Source organism: Centroberyx gerrardi, chromosome 17, assembly GCF_048128805.1.
Source record: "Centroberyx gerrardi isolate f3 chromosome 17, fCenGer3.hap1.cur.20231027, whole genome shotgun sequence".
Lineage (NCBI taxonomy): Eukaryota > Metazoa > Chordata > Actinopteri > Beryciformes > Berycidae > Centroberyx > Centroberyx gerrardi.
Window position 1 is genome coordinate 20,032,724 of NC_136013.1, and position 20,864 is coordinate 20,053,587.

The 20,864-nt window shown below is 41.6% G+C and overlaps 1 protein-coding gene across 3 annotated transcripts in view; it reads left to right on the top strand.

The window, feature by feature from the left end:
- LOC139921255 (CAP-Gly domain-containing linker protein 4) overlaps positions 1-18,797 on the top strand; it is a 31,173-nt gene extending 12,376 nt beyond the window's left edge. The window contains exons 8-16 of one of the 3 annotated variants that reach the window (XM_071911451.2): positions 2,714-2,849; positions 3,305-3,436; positions 7,734-7,829; positions 9,233-9,427; positions 9,584-9,718; positions 13,218-13,341; positions 17,754-17,818; positions 17,974-18,052; positions 18,414-18,797. In XM_071911451.2, coding sequence (XP_071767552.2) covers positions 2,714-2,849; positions 3,305-3,436; positions 7,734-7,829; positions 9,233-9,427; positions 9,584-9,718; positions 13,218-13,341; positions 17,754-17,818; positions 17,974-18,052; positions 18,414-18,792 — 1,341 coding nt within the window. In that variant the 3' untranslated portion in view covers positions 18,793-18,797. Of the gene's footprint in view, positions 1-2,713; positions 2,850-3,304; positions 3,437-7,733; positions 7,830-9,232; positions 9,428-9,583; positions 9,719-13,217; positions 13,342-17,753; positions 17,819-17,952; positions 18,053-18,413 lie in introns of all 3 variants that reach the window. The other 2 variants (XM_078289681.1, XM_078289680.1) reach the window with 2 other exon arrangements.
- The last annotated feature ends 2,067 nt before the right edge of the window (positions 18,798-20,864 follow it).

Below are 20,864 nucleotides of genomic sequence, written 5' to 3' on the forward strand. Positions count from 1 at the left end.
TATAAATTTTATCCAAACGTAGTAATTACATGTTAGTGTGTGCTTGATGACTGGTGCTTGACAGGTGCTTACTCACCTATTGCCACTGGTAGAACATGAAATGTTTTTCATTGCAGCAGCACAGGCTCTACCTTCTGTCCAATAGATTAAAGTGGTTGTAATCTATGATCGTAGGCTGTGAAATTCAAAAACACAATGTTGGAACTGAACTGTCAATGTCAGATGGACGACAAGCCTACGCTGCTAATGTTCTGCTGAGTGTCACAAATTGGCTCATACTTTTTACAGCAGATGTTTGACCGCTTTCCTGAATTTGTTTTGCTTTCGTTGGGCGATTGATCAGTGATTTCGTTCGCTGATCGATCGGTGCTTTCGTTCGCTGATCGATCGGTGCTTTCGTTGACCGATCGATTGGTGCTTTCATTGGCTGATCGATCTGTGCACCCCTAGGATTGTGAATTATTTTTTGTTTCATGATGCGAGGGAAAAACTTAAAATACTCCCTCATACTCAAAACTGAACTTGCTGTTCCTGAAACCTGGCACCTCTTGACTTTTATGCATCAATATTCGGTGCCAGTTGTTGAGCAGTTGACATTTTGATTGTCATTCAAGTGTTTGTGCGTGAGCATGGAGCGCAGTTTTGTTTTGTTAATGTTCATTACAGAGAAAACATACTCACAAATATAAGTAGTTCCAAAAATGCACAATATTTTGGTGGCTAGGGCTGTCAATCTGTGGCACCTGAGTAAGAGATGCTGATAAAATATGTCCAGACCCACAGAGGCTTCAACTCTGAATCACACTGCAAGTCAGTCATCTCCTGTTGGAGGTCCACAGGCATCAGAAGCTTTGACTATGAGTAGTGAGTGCAAAATTGTAAATTTCTAAATTTTTGTCCACCTATGAGACTTAACCACCTACCGTCAGTGTGGCAGCGTAGGCCATGGGTAATGTTTTTGTCATGAAGCAGGCTTTAAAATTGGTGGTGATTCATCCCTTTGGCTCAAATAAAATTCAGTGTTGATAACCACATTCATGACAAGGTCATGATCCTTGTGCAAAATCCAGTTAAAACTCCAAAAGTCTTTTCCTGCGCTTTCTACCAGATCTTTATCCTTGAAACACCAGACGTTTTTCCAATTATTGACGGTGCTCCACCATTCATCCACCTGACAGCTCAGGCCTAGTCCACCCTGAGTCTGTCCAGTGCTCCAACAAGGCAGGTCAAAATATGATCGGCACCAACTCTGCAACCTCCTCGTGACAGTCAAAGTCACATTAACACCATAAATAAATATGGCCAGTTGAGCAACTGCAACTGAAAAAGCTACAAATTCCCTCACTTTGTCCTTAAATTGACGGTCCCAGTCTCCAGCAAGATCCGCAATCCTCTCTGCAACCAAATTTCTCGTCAGATCAATGTTGGCAAAAGTCGTACAAGCTCTGCTGCCTTCTGGATGCAAATCTTAACAAATTCCCCTTCAAAGTATGGCTTTGATGCCGATGCTATTATGTAACTAGCTTTCACAGCTGCATCACTTATCTTGCGACTACGAGTAAACACAGACTGATGTTTCCTCAACCCTGCCAACAATCATTCATCTTCTCTGTTCGCAGTTGTCGTTTTCGTCATGTCTGATAGTGGAATTGAATATTATATTCCTTGGTGCACCAACATGGGTTGTGAACGTATCAGGCACACTGATTTCCCATTTGTTTCGGTGAAGAAATAAGAATTCTGTGTCCTCTTTTTCTACTTTCCGTCTTTTTGACAAAGACGTGACAAAGTTTTTGCCCGCTAAGGCTCAATTCAGTATGCTATCGACGGGTTTTGTACTAGTGTGTGTTTAGTTGCACATTTAACTTTTTTTTTAAAATTGGGGCCGCTGTTACCTAGTGCATTTTTAACATGGTGTTTTTCTGACAAGTATAATTTTAGGCACAGGTGAATCTGTTGTGTTGAAATGCCACCTTTGCCGCATTTTTATTTTTAAATTGCACTGACGCAAAACGTTTGAACAGTTTTTTTCTTTCAGATGGATATAACACCACATTAAAAAGGAAAAGACAGGTGTAGGCATAGTGACATTCATTACATGCTGTCTGCAATGTGTCTTTACTGACAGCCCCGCTGCGCACACACGCACACATAGACGCAGTCAGAGACACGTAGACACAACAAAATACTCACTCACTCTGGCCCAGTCGGACATTGCCTCTGAAAGAATGAGCCATTAATGAATTCTCATGCCACACTGGGAGCGAAATCGCAGAGCGTCGAGTTCTACAGATTGGCTAATCAAAACCCTATTATCTCCCCTGTGCTCTCTGGCGCAGTCTCACGCTTTGATCTCTATTTTCCTTTTAATTATTTCTCTGTTCTGCTGCTTTTATAAATATAGACGCATCAAAACGTAGTTGAGTTTCTGATAGAGGGGCTGCCCTTGCCATAATACACGGCATTTTGAATGAAGATGTAATGACTTTGCACTATTTTCCTGAGGACATGGCATAAGGAGATAAACAAAGGCGCATATTGAAAACGCATTATGGCCATGCAAACTGCACAATGTGTTGGCCAGTCCATTCACTGCATCCCCTGATTTTGTGCTGATTTGTTTCGCACTGCGGTTTGAAAACACTATTAAGTGTTTAACCTTGGCTATTATCCTAGTTTTGACTTTGTGCGGTGCATGTTTGTGTGTACCCAGGTAGGCACCCTGCGATTCTGCGGCAGCACTGAGTTCTCTGGAGGCCTCTGGGCCGGGGTGGAGCTGGACCAACCGGAAGGGAAGAACGATGGTTCAGTAGCAGGGGTTCAGTATTTCAATTGTCGACTCAAACATGGTAGGTCATAAGGACATAAGAAGAGATTCCCGCACACTCTCTGTACTTACAATTAAAACATTTATTAGAAAATATGCAACGTTTCGGTACTGAGACCTTCATCAGGCAAAAATCATGGTCACGCCACAACCCAGAAGTACTTAGCAGTTCAGACACTCTGAACCACCCACATGCTCAGTTTATTTGTTCCACCATTACTGACTTTATAGGTCTTTATTGGACAAATCGGGTTTTCAGTGGTATCTTACCTAACCCCTGCAAGGTTAATTTCCCCTTTGTCAATTGTGAGTGAATTTGACATTTTTAAATTACTACTTAGTCGTTTGAGGTGTTTTCCCTTTTGCTGTAATTTTACTTTTCTCTGTCTAATTCTTTCCCTGTACTCCTTGAGTCACCCATTATCTTTTCACTCTCTTATTGTCTCAAATCTTTTTCTCATGTGTTCTCTCCCACAGGCATCTTTGCTCCCCTCTCTAAGATAAGCAAACCCTTGGAAAGACGCAAAACCAATGCCATAAAGACCTCTGCACCTACACGTCCTCCTCGTCGCATCGACCTGTCCCGCATCACCTCCAAGATTAACACAGGTAAAGAACAAGAGGCGTACTTACGTCATCACAGTTCTAAACATTTCTGCCATCTGAAAAATGGATGTAAAAAAGATATGTCTATTTCAGAAGTAAAACAGACCCGTTTGCTGAGGGAACTACGGCTGGCTGAACACTGCTCGGTTCAGTTCTATTTTTGTGATCAAAACTGTGCTCAGGTCCAAAAAAAGTTACAGGTCACATCTGGGTGAGTGTTGGTTCCTAGAGTTTTTGGGAGGATGGGTATACCTGAAGAGCTGTAGCACAAAATAAATCAAACATATTGCCTTTTAAAGATCTAGTCATGATAAAAACCTTAAAAGACAGAGAAACTGAATAGCCCGTAGGGCCCCGAGGGCGAGGAAGTGAGTGAACTTGGTGAGCGTAGGCGGAAAAAAGATGTCACCATGGGAAGCCATTTTCCTCGTGTCACAGTTTATCTCATTATACAATCCCCTCGGGGAGACCACTGCACATTAATGCGTTATTGGAGACCACACATCAAAGGAAAAACCAAAAGAACAGCACCCTCACTTGTACTCGCACAAACATTCAGGAGTAACAGCATTAGGCTGATAAAATGGCCGAACCCTTCCCAATATGCCCCATTGGCCGAAGAAATAACTCCTCACGTGGACTCACTTGAGGGGGTTTGGGACATGAGCTACAGCACTAACAGTAATGGAAATGGCGGCCTGTGCTTCTCCATCTTTACTCTGGGGGCGATTTGCTGGAAATGACAGAAAAAGTGTTAGTGGCAATAGGGCACCATTCTCCACTAACTGGATTATCACACCACCCCACAGAAGGGTTGCAGATGCTGTGGCCCCTCCCCCACCCCCCTTTCCTCATCCTTACCAAAGCCCTCATCCAGTGTACAGCAAAATATATAGTTAGAAAAGTCTTCATTTTAATTCCTCTAAAGTAACTGCAGGAACGTTCTCCTCAAGCATTAGCCTGGTGGAACCATCCGTATTCTTTTGTTCTTTTCCGCCACACAAATATAAACGATTTCCACTAGGGCGCAGTCTTGTGTTGAGCTAAAGACAATTCACCCGATCAGGTTAACGACCTATGTGATGCAATCAGTGGGTGCTGCATCTACACGTTTGACATCAACTAACAACTATGTATGCTAAATTTTGTTTACCATTTGTATGAAAATTTGTACAACCCCCCTTGAGGTTTTCGCGATAAACTTGCCAGCATATTCCGCCATTTTTTTATTCAGCAACCAAGCCTCTGGGCTATCCAAATACAAGTTGGCAACGTCCATGAAAGATGTCTGAGTTGCTGTGTACACCAGTCTGCATAGCTGGGTGATCCCCAGTTTTGTAGCTTCACTTGTCCTCCATGAGAGCGATCAATGGGGAAACGACAATGAAAATAGGTTTCTTGACTGGGGAAATTTTCTTGGCCACTAACAGAGCTAACTGATAAAGTTAGAAGAAAGGCTAAAACATCATCTTCTCGAAGAAAACCTTTACAGCTGACTTCTGTTCATTTTTTTTACGGATTTTATGTTGTCCATTTCAGACAAAACTGATTCCAAAGCTGCATTGATTCAACTATCCCCGAGCGCCGCCTTTGTTGTTTTCGAAATTCAGCGGCGCTGCCCTGTAGTGCTGATTGGCCGCTCATATTCTGAGCGGCACTGAAACCAATCCAGTGGCTCCGGGCCAGATGGATCTCTTGCACAATATAATTGTGCTTGAGTCCGGCTGGTTTCACAAGGCTAGTGTGCATTGACATATCAACAGAATGTAATTTGGATTTATTATAAACCTTTGTTGGGGTAAAAATTGGTCTAGTTATCTGAAAATTGTTACAGCTTTCTGTCTTGCTGCTTTCATAGTTGTTGTGGTGGGGACACAGCCATTCTATTTACACTAAAATGGATTCCCATTCTGACAGCTCTTATAAAAAGCCCAGTATGAAGCCCTGAGTCACGACTTCAGCTGATGGCCTCATTTGTGCCAAAAAGAGGCTTTCTCAAGTTTTGTAACCTGTGTGAGTCATGTCACTGCATGGCAGGATTTATTGCATCTGGTCTCTCATATTAATCTTTTTAGAACGCTTTGAAAAGTGGATTCTGAATCAGTGCCAAAGGACAATGCATACATTTTACCACTGACAAGGCCTTGCTTTTACAGTCCTTGGATGCCCACATCCCCAGCTCCTCACTGATGTTGACTCATAATAGGCTCCATTCACCTCAATACATTTTAGGGACCGTGTCTTGGTAGATTTTTGTGGTTGTTGCGCCCCCTAGGGTTTACAGCTTTATTGTGGTGGTGTAATATTCAGTGCTTTTGAAGGCCAATTGATCTGGACGTGACTGGAATGGCGGACCTGAGTGGTCTATGGAATTCTGTGATTGATAGTCCAATTAAGCAGGGTTTAATAACTAGGACATAGACAGGCTGAACAGCCAAGCAGCCATTCATCACAAGGTGTGTGTGAGTGTGTATGTGTGGCGTGCAATGCATGTGAGGGCGTGTGTGTCAGCACCTCCATACAACCCAGGAAGCAGACTAATTTATGACCGAGCACTTCTCAGGGCCTTTGTCAGGCTTTTACAGCCCAAACTCTCCGGGCCACCTATGTTTTGGCGTCCCATCAGATCGGCATTGCAGACTGCTCACTCGTGTGCATATTTGGATCGGATGGGTCATTGTGGAACTGTTTCATCTTGCTAACCAGGAGAGACAGACACAGCAGAGCGCCAGACTGGCCCCTATTAGAGTGTGTCAGCTGGAGCTCAGGCCTCAAAGGGTGGTGAGAACATAGACAGCGCTCACAAAGCACCGCTGCTTGATCCGTAAAGCCTCAGTCTTTACTGCAGTCCGTCACTTCAAGTGAACGTCAGTGTGTGGAAGGGATAGATAGAGCCAGGAGGTCCCTGCAAGCTAAAGGTCAAGCGACAAGAAATGTTGGGTATTCTGAGTTTGAATGTAGTCTCCTTTTTGGAGTTCAAAGGCAAGAGACAACTCTCCCTCTGAGGAGAAGGTTTCTAAATGTGAACTGAAATGGCAATCAGTAACCACCAGACTGATCTGAGAATTTATTATTATTATTTTTTTAATCCGTCAGCTCTTTTTGCGTGCACAATGTAAAGCATAAGTGGCATATTAATGAGATGAGAGTAATTTGAAGCAGTTTATCTGGCAGATTTATTGTGTATACATTTAATCTCCATTAGAGGTGATTAGACATTTTACTGCTGGATTATAAGCATCTGACAGATGTAGTAGATCCTCCTATGAGGATCCTCCTTGCTATATGAACATTTGTCTTGTCTTTAAATCTGTTTGGTTACATGAAGATTGATTATATTTTCTGTTAGAGATCAGACTAAAAACCTCCTTTGTCAGTTGTACAGTAGATTTATGATACAAGTCACCAAATAATTTGATAAACTGGCCTAATCTAAAGTAGTGGTGAAGCCTTGGTGCTGTGTAGCTAGTTAAGGAATCTAACCATCTGTTTACTTCTCTAAGAAATGTGATTCAATTGCAACAGATGCCTTTGAAGTTTTTTTTTTAGTGTCATTGGGGCTCTTGTGTGGGAGCAACCCCTTGTCTCAGCAGATTTGAGTGGTTTTATTCTGTGTTGGAGTAGAATAGACAGTCTGAGCTCAATCAAGAAAAATTGCCTTTCAGTAACACTTGTTTCATTGCTACCCTGCAATGTCATGCTGTCCTTCCCTTGCATTTCTTCACTGTCTCTCTCACATTTTATCTTTTCACTGTAACTTTTTCTATCCCTTTTATTCAATCTCTTGCATCGCCTCACTGTGTGCCTTCTTTCATCAGTTTTCTTTTCTCCTGTAATCCTATTGATTTCTTTAAACTTTTTAAACTATATATTCCCACATATTGTTTTTACAAATAATGTGTCCTTTTTTGTGAATTTGTTTTCTTGTTTTGGATGGCTACTTTTATACGCAGACACTGCTCCTATTTTGGTGGTATTTAAGTGAGTTTTTTACTTGGGTTATACTGTGTATGTGCTTTTTTTGATAACCAGAATGCTCAAGTAGCTAATGGCCATCAGCACATGCAACATGTCAACTATAAATAATGCATTATATTCACAAGTAGATTTCATTTTCATTTTCAGTTGTTAAAATACATCAGTGTGACTTTCTAATTGTAAGGTCACTGCACCGTAATATTGCATTTAGTTTATACCATCTCCTAATCAGAATTCGTAAGTTATCTGATTAAGATGAGTATTGATCTGTGCATAAAAAGTAGTCAATGTGTCTCTTTTTTCTGTGTGTGTGGGTGGAAAGGTTTGTCTCCATCTGTCAAAAAAACACCTGATAAACAAAAAAGCCCGCCTGGTTCCGATCAGGGCACAGAAGGAGACGCCTCAGGGACAAAAACAGGTACTGCAGTTACAGCTGAATGGGCTTTGATGCACTGGATATCAGAGAAGGGGTAAAGTGGGAGTCAGCAGTATTTAGCATAATCTCTCTTTGGTGAAACTGTTGAAATTGATCTCTGTCATCTTGGTTCTACACGCTCCACAGCACGTCCTGTCTCTGATAATTGGTGCACCTTAATACTTGAACCCAACATCGATATCCATTCATGGGCAGATCAGCAGGAACAGCAATGCCTCTTTAAAGCCAAACAAAAAAACTGCATTTACCACTGTAGCCTACTTTAAAGATAGCGATGAAGTAGATCTAATTGGGCATATGGAAACACAACATGTATCTCTTAATTATTTGAAAAATTAATTAAAAAATGCCTATTCCAAATATTTTTTCAACAAGAAAGTTACAGTACAGCAAGCACAGTGTGCTCGCAGTAAAAAGTTGCATGAAACCAAAACCACACCGGTGTTCAATTAATGTAATGAGGGATTGATTAGATCAAATAGAATTGACCTAATCAGCAGCTTCAACTGTTGTTTCCTTGCATTTCTGTACACTCTTAGGGGCCCATTAGTAAATGTCTACTGTTGAGAACAGCTTTTTGCATAGGTTGAGAGCTTTTGTTTTTTCCCCCTCATTGTCCGGGTTCCGGTTTGTTTGTAGCTGAATCTTCCCTCTGTCTTAAAGCACTTTGGCATTGTTTTAATCAATTAGCCTCTGAGAGTTGGGCACTTAATGAACTTATGGCCTGTGAAGGTCTGCTTAAGTTAAAAGCTCAATGAGGTCCTGCCTCCAAATGGCTTCTTAAGAGTGAAATTGGGCAGCCCCCTCCTTCATCTCATTCCCTGAAGTTGGGGGAAATTAGAATGTTGGCCCCTTGCTGGACCTCGGTAATAAGACAAGCTAAGAGAGGCTACTCACTTGCTTGTCGCTTAGATTGATGTGACACGGCTCCATGGATAGTGGTCTGAAAAAGTACAGTGGCAAGTATGCAAAAAAAGGGCGCTGTAGGTTATTTTACTTTCTGAAGAAATAGAAAAATGAATAAGGGGCAGCGATTCATCATTTCCAGGCAATGGCATGAGTTCCTGATTTAGGCCTGAATGGAAGGATGGCGGGTTCGGTATTAAGAAGGGAGGCACATAGTTTGTGCGGTGTGATTTTAGGCAGCAGGTTGGATAAGTGCACATCAAGGCTCTCAGCACAGCCTAGTTGCACCTGTTTATGCACCTTTTTATTGATGTCTGGTGTATAGCTGGCAGATGTCTTCTCATAACCGGGTTTAATTCATCTAACCCTTCGGCTGTAGGCTTCTTGTGTTTTTTCTTTAGTTTTGTAGAGACCTTCCATAAAGTTTTCTGCTGTCTACCCCTGAGCTCACTCCCTCCTCTCGCTCTTCTTCACCCCAGGTGCTCTCTCTCGCTCCCTCTCCTCTTCGTCTTCTTCACTGGACTCTCGGCATGGGCCGGCTGCTCGACCCCGTCCATTGCCAAGGCAACGTCCTCCCGCTCGGCAACGACGGGAACGTGTTTCCCCGAGTCCCAGAACCACACCTTCACCGGCCCTCCGCTCGTCTCCTGGCACCTCCCTGCTTACCAGTGCAGGTCTGTATTTATCTCACCACAGACTGAATGAAGCTCATCATCATTTCAGGATTTTTTTTCCATGATTATACACATACACTCTAATCAAATTGAGGGCAGTTATTATCGTGGTAGAATACATTTGAAACATACTAATTTGTTATCTCTCTCTCCCAGGTCCCCGAAGCCGAACCCCTTCAGCTGGTAGCTCTGTGTGTGAGGGCCCCGAGGTGCGCCTGGGGGAGAGGGTGCTGGTGGTGGGCCAGAGAACCGGTGTGGTCCAATTCTACGGCAAGACCAGCTTCGCTCCAGGTTAGATGTTAACATTGACGTTGTCCCCGTGAAGATCTGATAATGGAGCTGCAGCTGCACAAAAAATTATTATTATGACCCTATGACATCTCCACCATATGAGCTGTTCAGCCTTTATTCACTTTCTATTTGATAGATTCTTTGCAGGATTGCATTTCTTCTGTATTGTGGATGGCACTTCCATCACATGCCTGAATCAGTAGGACCAAGATGTTATTCAAGCACATGATAGAACTTCATTTCTATAAAAATGTCAGGAACAGATGTCATATGGGTAAAATCAACTTGTAAGGAAATTCCAACTACTAGGCACAATAAATAGATTTCAAGTTATTGCATATTTTGCTCATTCTGCATTTTCGGCCAACTGAGTTGTTCAGAAGTATGAAGTTTAGATTAACAACTGTAAATCCCCTGCAGTTAAACATATTAAATAATATTTATTTTGTAGGTAAGGAATAACACTAATAACAATTCATTACCACCCACTGAATAGTTGTAAACTTGACTCTACCAGTGAGTGTGCAGCACTGTACGCAGGGAGTGTGTGGTTTACTAGCACACTAAGGTAAAATATGTTTGATGCTCGGCTGCTAGGATTAAATACAAAACACTTTGGGGCTCCAAGAGGATCAAACATGTTCTTGGATAAGACTCATCCATATCAAGGTTCAGCATATGGTACCTTGAGTTTAGGATAAAGCCCAAAAAGACTTTAGAGGCTATTTTAAATGTTCAGTATCCTCCTTAATAAATTATAACTCCGTCCTTGCTTAGCTATTTTCAGGTCAGAAATAATGAATGATAATTAGTGTTTAATTGCTTCCTAAATGTATCCTGGTATTTTGAAAGGGCACAATCATCGGCAAACTGTTGAACATTAGGTCGCTATCCATTAGAAAGTCAATTATGATGAGAGCCCAGCTTAGTTAACCTTGTCATTAGCACAGACTTGAAGGTAAATTTCTGATATATTTTTTTAGTACTATTAAATAGAAAGTCTAATCTACAAGAGATTTCACATCTTCATTATTCCTTTGATTTTAGACAATTCAGTCAGGAATTGTGAACATGAACAAGTCTCTCCAAAAGTGTGAAACCAGATGGTCAAGACTCTTGATGAGCAGCAGTTTTGGAGCTGTTTCTTTAACAGTGAATACAAGACTGACTTTGTGTCTTTATTTTACAGGCATATGGGTGTATTTTTGGTTCAGGTTATGTCTTGATGACATCATGCATCCGAGAGCCTTTATTCTGTTTTTTTAGTACTGGGAGAGATTTTATTTTCACAAATGCTGAGTGCGTTCTGTCTAAGGTAATAGGAGTGGCATGCATGGATAAATGATCAGGGGGTCAATGATAGGCAAGTAACATCTGAATGTTGAAAACCTTGTCCCTGGTTGCTACAGCTCTGCCCAAAAAGAAAACTCCCCAACTCACTCTATTCTTTCTACATGGAGAAATGCATAATTGTGTTAAATTTCTGTGCAATATCGTCACTGTAAAACAAATCACACGTGGAGAAAATTATAGGATTCATGAAGCTCTTCCATTTGGACTTGCATGGGCTACATCGCATACTCAAAGTCACCAATTATTACAGTGGCAGCCCTGGAGTTAGACAGCAAATACTGTGGAAAAATAAGATGAGATATGAGGAAGTGACCATATTTTAAGTGGCTACCGAGCAAAAGCCATTGAAAGCCAAACAGAAAGCAGCTCAGTGTTCATGAATATTTAGTCTGTAGTTCTGACCAGGCGTCAGTCATGTATGAATCTGTACAAATGTATCTCACACACCTGAAGATCATGTTTTTAGGGATTTCAGTCTTAAGTCCCCTTTGATTCTCTTAAATCAGTGCAAGCTAAGCCGCGTTACTTCAGCCTCTGTGCACTGAGGACGCTGCTCTATCCCAAAAGCAGTTCTCCTCTCTTGCCTTTTTTGTTCAAGGTGAACACACCACTATAAATGTTCTTTTCTTTTCTTTTTTAAATTCTTTTCTTTTACAAATTGTGTCTGTATCCTCGTGTGGCAAATGTAAGGTATCTTCAAATGACTATAGAGGAGAAAGACTCAATTTCCATTCTTAACAGTAGAATCTCATGTCATTTTAAAGGGAAATATATGTGTATCTGAAAATGCTAAACAATGTTATATATTTAAGGACTACATAAGAGGGAGTGCTATACTGAGAGATATTTCTTTGCAGGCTAAAGACCAAATGCCGCAGGGAAAGACCAAAAGCTCTGCTGAAACATTTCAGTCTTTAGTATTTTATTACTGTTAATATGAACACACTACTTCAATGAACCATTTCCACAAAACCTCAATTTTAGTGTATTACTACCAATCTATTTCTTCACAAGGCAGAAAACGTTCTATACAGAGAGCCTTCAGGTGATGTAAGGTGCCCTCTGGCAGCCATGTTGGAAGTCTATAGCTCTTAGTAACAACGGTTCATCCAATGAACAGCTGATTGCATTTCTAAGCTTATGGCTTGGCTGTCTCAACAGTATTAAATAGACATTGTTAGTTTCTGAACTGAAGATTGATCATTTCACAGATACATCTGACCAATTTTGTGTTTAGATAATATCAGCTTGTTAGTTAGATAGATACCGGTAGCATCTAGTCAGCTAACTATCATCGTCTTGTTAACACATCTGATTTCCACAGTAGCCAACATTGCATGGCAAGTACTTTGTAGTGGCTACCAGTTGCATATTAACATTAACATTAGTTGCTTTGTAAAGTTAGCTTGCTGACTAGTTTGCTAGCTAATAAAGTCAAAAACCATCTGTTTGTTTAGGTTAACTGAGCTGACTCTTCTCAAACTACAACTCAGAGTGGAATAGAAGCTGCAGCTTAATACAAGACAGTTTATAATATCATAGTAAACTAAATTTAATGTAGTAAACTACTTCTACCTGTAGTATTACTGTATGGATCCACACCCATGACTTGTATGTATTTTTCAGGTGTATTCCTTTACCTAGGTCAGTTGTTATGTATTTATCTGCTACATTAGTACACGGCCAGTTCTCCAATGGACATAAAAGATGGTGCCTGCCGTGGGAGCTAGGAGATTTCTGACACAATTGCAAAGCCTCTATCAGTAATTTAGTCATAATGGTTCTACCAGGGAGACCAGGGAGACTTGCACTCACACACCAGCTCGCAATCACTAATCAGCTGTGGCTAATTAGTCCACATCTTAAAAGCATGCCTCTTGCTGTTCAGTCTCTCCACCTCCCCACTACTGCCAGTGTCCCAAGAAGTCAATTCCCGGTCCAGCCGCGGTGCTCCCGCCAAGTCTCATTCATCTCATGTTCACTCATTTTGGTTCCCTGAGTTTCCCTGATTGAACTAAAATGCTTCTTAGCATTGGTAACATGCCATATTAAAACCAGTGGGTCCCACTAGCTGCAAGCAGTGGTCTGTCAACGGTGTCTTTTTGGCAGTCTGTTTGACTTCAGGTCTGTCTCTCTGTCTGTCCAGGTCTCTGGTTGGGCATCGAGCTGGACAAGCCCAGCGGTAAGAATGACGGATCAGTGGGAGGGGTGAGGTACTTCAGCTGCCCGCCTAAACACGGCGTCTTTGCCCCTCCGTCACGTGTTCAGAGGTGAGTGCAGCCCCTTTTAAGGTAGCGTATTCATCACATGATTATGGTCTTTTTTCTTGTTTTTGCCAGTGGTCACCCAAAGAAACAAAAACAGATTTGTCAAACAAGTGTCCTTAATGAATTCTTCCAGGTTCAAAGCAGATTTTTTGAAAAATTCAATGTGCTCGGGAAACCTGCACCACATCTGGAGAACATGGCTGGAGGTGGCGTTTCATTGCCCTCATCAATACATCTGATGGCACTAATGAGCTTCTTTGACAGTGTCATTTGTGGGAGCGTTGACATATTTGATTTTGCCCTCTGTACGGCAAACAGTCCCCCTCTATATTGGTGATTAACGAGAGTCAGAGTTGTCCAACGTGAAGCCCGGGGCCTTTCCCAGCATGTCTCTTAGATTTAATGTGGCACCTAGTAATGAGCCAGACACCGTGGTCCCTGATAATAAATATGGATTATGGATAATGAATATGTATATATCATTTGTTAAGGTTAAAAATAATGGGTGAGGATGCATACCAGGCAGTAATTTCACAAGAGGGCATAGAATGTGAGAGAATTGGAGGGGGGGCCCCCGGGGGGGGGGGGGGGGGGGGGGGGGGAAGTTTGCCGTGTGAGTGTGTATGTGTGTTTGTGAATAGATATATTGATATAGATTTTAAATGCATACAACTCTTTTTTTTTTTTGTTTTTTTGTTTTCCATGCTGGCCAGAAGGGGAAACATTTACATCTGCTGATGTCACTAAGATTATCAGGGATCCTTGTTGGACTGCAGATGTTTGAAATCCTGTGATTGTATCTCTGTGGCGATTTGAAGCCAACAAACAAGACATAAAACACAGATCTTCAACCAGACTGCCTTTGGGTTATGTCTACAAGAAAGTATAACTTGTTTTCACAATATAAACATATATATTTAGCCACTGGTTTGTTTTGTTTTCTGCAGATGTCAACTAGAAAAGATGTATGCCCGCGCAGTGAAAATAATGGCCGGATTGAGAGACTGAGATTTTATTCATAGAACAACAGGCAGCTGAGATGCTGCAAGTTCTCAGCAGCCTCGTTTGAAGTCTCTGGCAACAGATCTGATGCAAGTTCAGTCATAATGATTCAGCTGGCCAAAATGTCGTCAGGTCTATCGTGTTGTGTTAAGCCATCTATCTGGAGAGTATTGTCTTTCTGTCAGGCTGACAGCTTAGGTGAATTCCTGCCACTCCTCATGTCACTGGCACTGCAGTAGAAGATTCAGCTGTGGACAAGTTTCTTTAGTGATTGGCAATGATGTTGTCTAAATGAGTATTTTAGTACCAACCTAAATGTACACTAAGTAATATGTCAGCTATAGGACATTTGTGTTTACTTTAAAGGGTTATACTTTCCTGAATAATAAATTTATAGTATTTGTTTATTTTTAGCTTTACTTTTTATTAGTTTTCAGAGGGAAGAGTCGATTGTCCATGTATTAATGAAATATGATGAAGAAATTATTGATTTGTACACTTGCAATCAATAGTTTAGAAGATAGCTATTTGTGGTCTTACACTGTGGCATGAAAATGCCAGTGTAACAGTGTTCACAGCTAAACTAAGTATTGCCACTGAAGATTTTCTCTGGTAGCACGAGTGTGATCTAACAACCAAGCCAAGTCTTTGAAATTATGAGTCGTAATTTTTCCATAAAGAAAAATCATTTTAAAGTAGTGTTTTGTGAAGAAGATGGACTACTTCTGATTGAGGCTGGTCCACTTTAACCCTATATACGCGTTGATAATCTATCTCAGTTAGATAATAATCTCTCGTCCATGACTAAAGCTCGGAAAAAGATTTAGAAAGCATCATCATCAGCCAGAAGTAATGTGGATAGCTTGCATCTCAATTTTTGTAGAAACATGTCCTACAACGAAGTGCTGTTGAAAACCTTGGGTCATTTATGTGTTCGACTTGAAATAACAAAGTGATAAATAGTTTTCTATGATACCCAAGTAGGCGAGATGTGACGCTGAGGGGGCGGAGAACATGCTGCAGCTCAGAGTAGCTCTATGCTGCTTTATTTCTAAAATAAACATCAGCCACCAAAAACTTACTTTTGTTACAGGGCCCCTTTCATTATTATTTCCCACCCAAAGCATTTAAATGCATTATGACTTTCAGTCTCGGAAGTAGGAGCTTAGGAGACCTGAAAGGCCTTATAAGTGAGACAGCTGTGTAGCTATATGTCCAATAGCCTATCATTTTGTTTTAGTATTTCTGAATCAATTTCTGACTCAGTGCATGTGCATATTGTACTGTTGATTTTATAAAAAAAAAACTGCACTGTGCAGTAATGGATCCCTATCTCAGAAGTCGGTGTCGTCAGACAAGACAGTATGTTGGTCACTAATGTAAAACAGCTAATTAAACAAATTTACAGTTTGCCTGCTTGCTTCCCTATTAATCACATGAGATTTGGCCTACCATTAGTTTGTGTCAGTTGGTTTGGTTGTGTGTGAAATAAGTTTTTTCAGGTCTGTCATAAGGAAGACCAACATTGCTGTGGTTATCTGGTGTATTTGGTTAAAAACAAATGGAAATTTACTGATTTGATAGCTTTAAATTATTCAGCACTGACTAATGGCAAACCAAAATCTGGTTTCAAGAGGATGTGAGCGGAGTTGCCCCATATAAACTTCTTCATAACTTATTGCAGTACTTTCTCTATGTTAATCCAATTGATACAGCGTAATGACACATTTGGTGCATCTTTAATCCAAGATTCAGATAAAGGGATTTTCTGTAGCTTGCAAATTATGTACTTAGTATAACTTAAACAGAGTGGGACAAACTCAGTGGTATTGTTTGGATGTCTTGGCCTGCAGTAGAGGGTTAAACCTATGTTTACACTGCACCCTTTGTACTGTGTTAACATCTCTTTGCCCTTTTTTCACTTATCTGGTGAGAAAGTTGGAACCACTCCCGCATGGCGCCCGTGTTGACCTATTAAAATAGTACACGACGAACAAAGGCAAATTCCACCAGAGGCCTTATTATTTCTTCAGCTTAGATTGGGCTTTCACACTACACAAAGTGTTGACTCAACAGCTGCATAAAGTGCCAAGATGGCTATTTTTGGAGATCTCTTAATCCTGGGATATGGAAAAGCATTGTCTGACATACATATTCACAAGCCACTGAGCAACAAGAGACATTATTCGCCACAAAACCTTGTTGTTTTGTTGTTACTCGATATTTTCTGCAAGTGGATAAAAGCTGTTGACCTTGTTTTATTGGGTGATGCATTAATAGTACGCTGCCTCGAGTGCTTAATGTGTGTCATAACTGAGTGAATGCCATGATAGTTTTTTTTGTTTTAATTTGAAATAATGTATTCATGTCGTTGAAAGGAAGAGAGAGGTTCTTCAGATTCGAGAGGCTGCTGGTTGAATTAATGTATTCAACCTTCATACCCACTCCACATTCTGTCTGTTTACTGTCTTTTGCCACTTGCTCTCCATCTCGATGCGGACCACCTGTTCAGTGGGAGTTTTTCTCTCTTCTTTTCCCTCCCGGTCGGTCCCACTGTCTTACTGTTGTTGTTTTGTTTTGTTTTTTCCCCCGACCGACTCTTTACGTCTCCCATGAGATAAAAGCTGCTCTTTGAAAAGACGGCGCCTGTGTTTGCTCGCCATCCCTCATTCATGTCCCTTCCTCTCCTCTTTTTTTTTCTAATTAACCCAGGGGCTCACAGTATGCTCAGCCAAGCACATGGCCTCCCTCTAATGGAGAATCTCTCACATTCTCTCCATCCACCGACTCGTTTCTTCTTCCCTTTTCTTCTCCTGTCAGCAGCTATCAGGACCCATTAGGAAAACAAACAGCTTTCCTTATGCCCCCCCCCCCACACTCTATTTTTTGTTTCTCCCCCCCCCCCCCCCCCCCACTCACATCCCTTAGCAAACAAGATAAGACACCTTTTATTTATTTATTTATTTACTTTTTCCCTTTTTGCTCATTTCTCGACATCGGCTGTCTCCCTCGTAATGGCTTTCAGAGCTCGACCATTATCACAGTCACATAGCGGCTTAAGAAAACATCACTAAGCAGGACAGGTGCTCTTCCGCAAGCAGCAGAAATGAAGGTTTTTTTGCTTCTTGCTGTAGCGCTCATTGTCAAAAGAGGCACCATCGTCAAATACAGGCTCAGTCAAATCTCCCTCAACTCTGAAATGTTACAGAAATCTGTCGGTATTTAATGAATTTGCAGAATGGCCGTTCCAATAGCCATGATTAGGATTGAGGCAAACCCTGGGTAAATGTCAGTGGATTTTTCCATTTTTGCACTGTAGGTTGTCTCATGTTGTAAGATCTCAATAAGGATACCTAAAGGTTATGCGCATAGAAATATATTGTTGGGTTATTTCCATCTTTTTTCATTCACAGGATCCATGGATCTGTTGATTGCCTCTCGGAGCTCTCTTCATCACGCCTCAATCGACCTTTTAGTGGTGAGTCTTCTGCCAGCTTTGGCTGAGATAGGTTATTTGAAATATGTGTGTCTGTAATATTCGTGTCATGCTGTGAGAGCTTGTGCGGTCACGGCTGCGCGGGTATTCATGTGGGAGTACTTGGCTCCGTTAAGACTCGTGTGATTGTCACGCAGGGACGATCCGTCGCAGTTTCAGCACATCCTCAGCCATCGCCGCCCCAAAGGAGACGAGCAGAAAAAGCCCCGTTAACAGGTGTGTCCCTGTCTCTCCCTACCTCCCTCATTTTCCACACAGCCCTCACTTTCCTCCCTCCCAATGCTTTTCAGCTTCATCCTAATCCCCCACAGTAGTGGCAGAATCAATACTGATAAGAACCGGCGATATTAGTCAGCAAAAGGGCGCTTTTGTTAAATGGCCAGCGCATGATGGTGGTTATAATGAGAGTGAACGGGGAATCCAAGATCAATCCCTCCACCACCAACCTCCCATGAATCTCCCACTTACCCTTTATACTGTATATCTTCTCACCCCTTTACCTGTAAATCTCTCTTTTTTTTTTTTTTTTTTGCCCTTTTATTTTTCTCTGTGTTCCCGCAATTCATCTAAAAAAAAGGAGCCGTTCCAACCCTCACCGTCGGCGCTGGAGCACCCTGAGCGGTGGTAGTGGAGGCGGCGGCGGCTGGATTCCCGGTACCGCGGCAGGGTCCGGCCCCTCGCCCGGCTCGGACGGCCAGGTTCGCCTCCACCTGGGCATGCAGGTCCTGTTGAGCAGCGCCAACGAGATGGCGTTCATCCGCTACCTGGGCACGGCGGACTTCGCCCCGGGTCTCTGGCTGGGCCTGGAGCTGCGCAGCCCCAAGGGAAAGAACGACGGCTCGGTGGGCGGCCGGCGCTACTTCAGCTGCCGCCAGGGACACGGCGTGCTGGTCCGGCCCAGCCGCGTCACCTACCGCGGCATCAACGGGGCGCGCTTGGTGAACGAAAACAGCTGAGGACTGTCGGGAACGGGGTGGGGTGGGACGGGAATTGTGGCACAGCAGACCTAAGGGAAGTTGAGAGGTTTGTTTTTGTTTGATTTACTCAAAGTGAAAGTTTTAAGTATTAGCTTCTCATTCTTTTTTTTCATTTCATTTTCTCATTCATATAGTTTTCTATAGTCTTCTGTGCTCCTCCAGAAGTAGTGCGAGTTGCAGTAATGTACACTTATTGTTTGAACTTAAACTACTAGATTTGTTTTGAAAAAAGGTAGGAGGCAAAGGAAGCACTTTATTAAATCCACTTTGAAGGGTCATAGACTAAAGCTTGGTTTGGCAGGGTGGGAAAAAACGTCTTCAGAAGACATAAAGCACTGCACTACTATTGGTCTGATTGCACTGAGGAAATGACAAGCGTCAAGAAGATGAACCAGATAATATGGATGTGCACACATTAAAAAGTATTTCCATACCCAAAGCTAATTTTTATCACATCAAGTAGAGATTTTTATCAGCCAAGTTGGGTAGTAATATTAGCCTATTCTCTAACTTAAAGTATATACATATCTATATATATATCTATATATATATCTATATCTATATATATCTCTATATATACATAGATATATATATCTATATATATATATCTAAACATACCCAGTACAAGGGTACATATACTAAGATGAGCACTTTGGAGCGAGTGAGGAAAGGGTACAGGGTTGTCAGATAGCTTACAAACAATTGATGGAACTTGAGTCAAATCCTGATGTTCACTAAATGAATCGATGTAAATTAAAGGGGTGATGAGTAATCTATGACCTTTATCGTATCGGATTGCAACATCAATAGAACTTGTTTCCTCCTGCACCAGTTCTCGGGCACAGCCCCTCATCAACCCCTCACTTATATATTATGGTCATTTTGTGCTATGGGACAGTAAAAATCACAGTTATTTCCCCTTTTAATTGTGATTCCATTCAGGCAGCGGTATCATGTATCAGGTTCTATCATTTCACATGGTAAAGGTTCCCTTGATAAAGTACAGCACCAGACTGGATACAGCGCTACAGTACAGTATGGCATTGTTCCATTTGTTGAAGACCAAATTGCCCAGGATTGAATGTGGCATAATTGTTTTGGGAGCTTTATAAAAGCAGTTTCACGCAGGAAATATGTGATTATCCAGAAGTTTCAAGGGTAGAGTTTACTGTTTGATTAGAGCAGTCTGGGCACGTCAGCAGAGAACAAGCCATCGATTGTGCATGTGGAAAACAGGCCCACTACTCAGTAAAACATTCATGTACCGTCCAATTAGGGGGTGTGGACCACAACGGTAGCCCTAGAATCTCCAATGCCCTTCTCTCATTGATCTGTCTGGTCAAGCCCTGTGTGATTGAAAAGCACCGGTGGTCAGAACCCAAGGTTGTCTGAAATATCCGCCCCAGTTTCAACAGATGAAAGGTGGGAGCGTTTTTAAAATGTAAGATGAAATATCTCTTAACTCCGATTGAAACATTTCTATCAACAGTTTCTTCTTTGAAAGACTCGTCTTGAAAAATTTGTCTCATTTGTATCAAGGCCACCTCTGTGATAAATTGTGTCATTACTTATGACAATGTTCAAGCTGTCAAATTCCATCTATAGATATACTTGCATATTTTGGTATATCTGGAATCCCAAATCGTATTAACAGTATGAGAGATCTCAAATTGCACTGATGGGTATGAAAGTCATTTGGTGCTGTGTTTGTGTGGGTAATAGATTATGTTCATTCCTGAATTAATTACTGATGTGAATATTTGGACTTATGTGTGCGATTAGTGTGAGGGTTTTGGTTTGATGCATTTTACACATAGTGTAAAAAAACGGTATTTGTAAAATACAAAATAAATATTCTATTCTAATTTCACTTATCTCTATGGCTCTCTCTATCTTCCTTGGCTGTGTGCCTTTATCTAGTGTGGGTGTACTAATAAAAGGAGAGAGATTTGCATGACTTTCTTGCAGTGTTCATAGAAGTTCAGGGGAGAGTTGTCTTTGGGGACTGAAAAATCAAATAGTGAAAGCACTTTGAAACGGTTACATTTCTG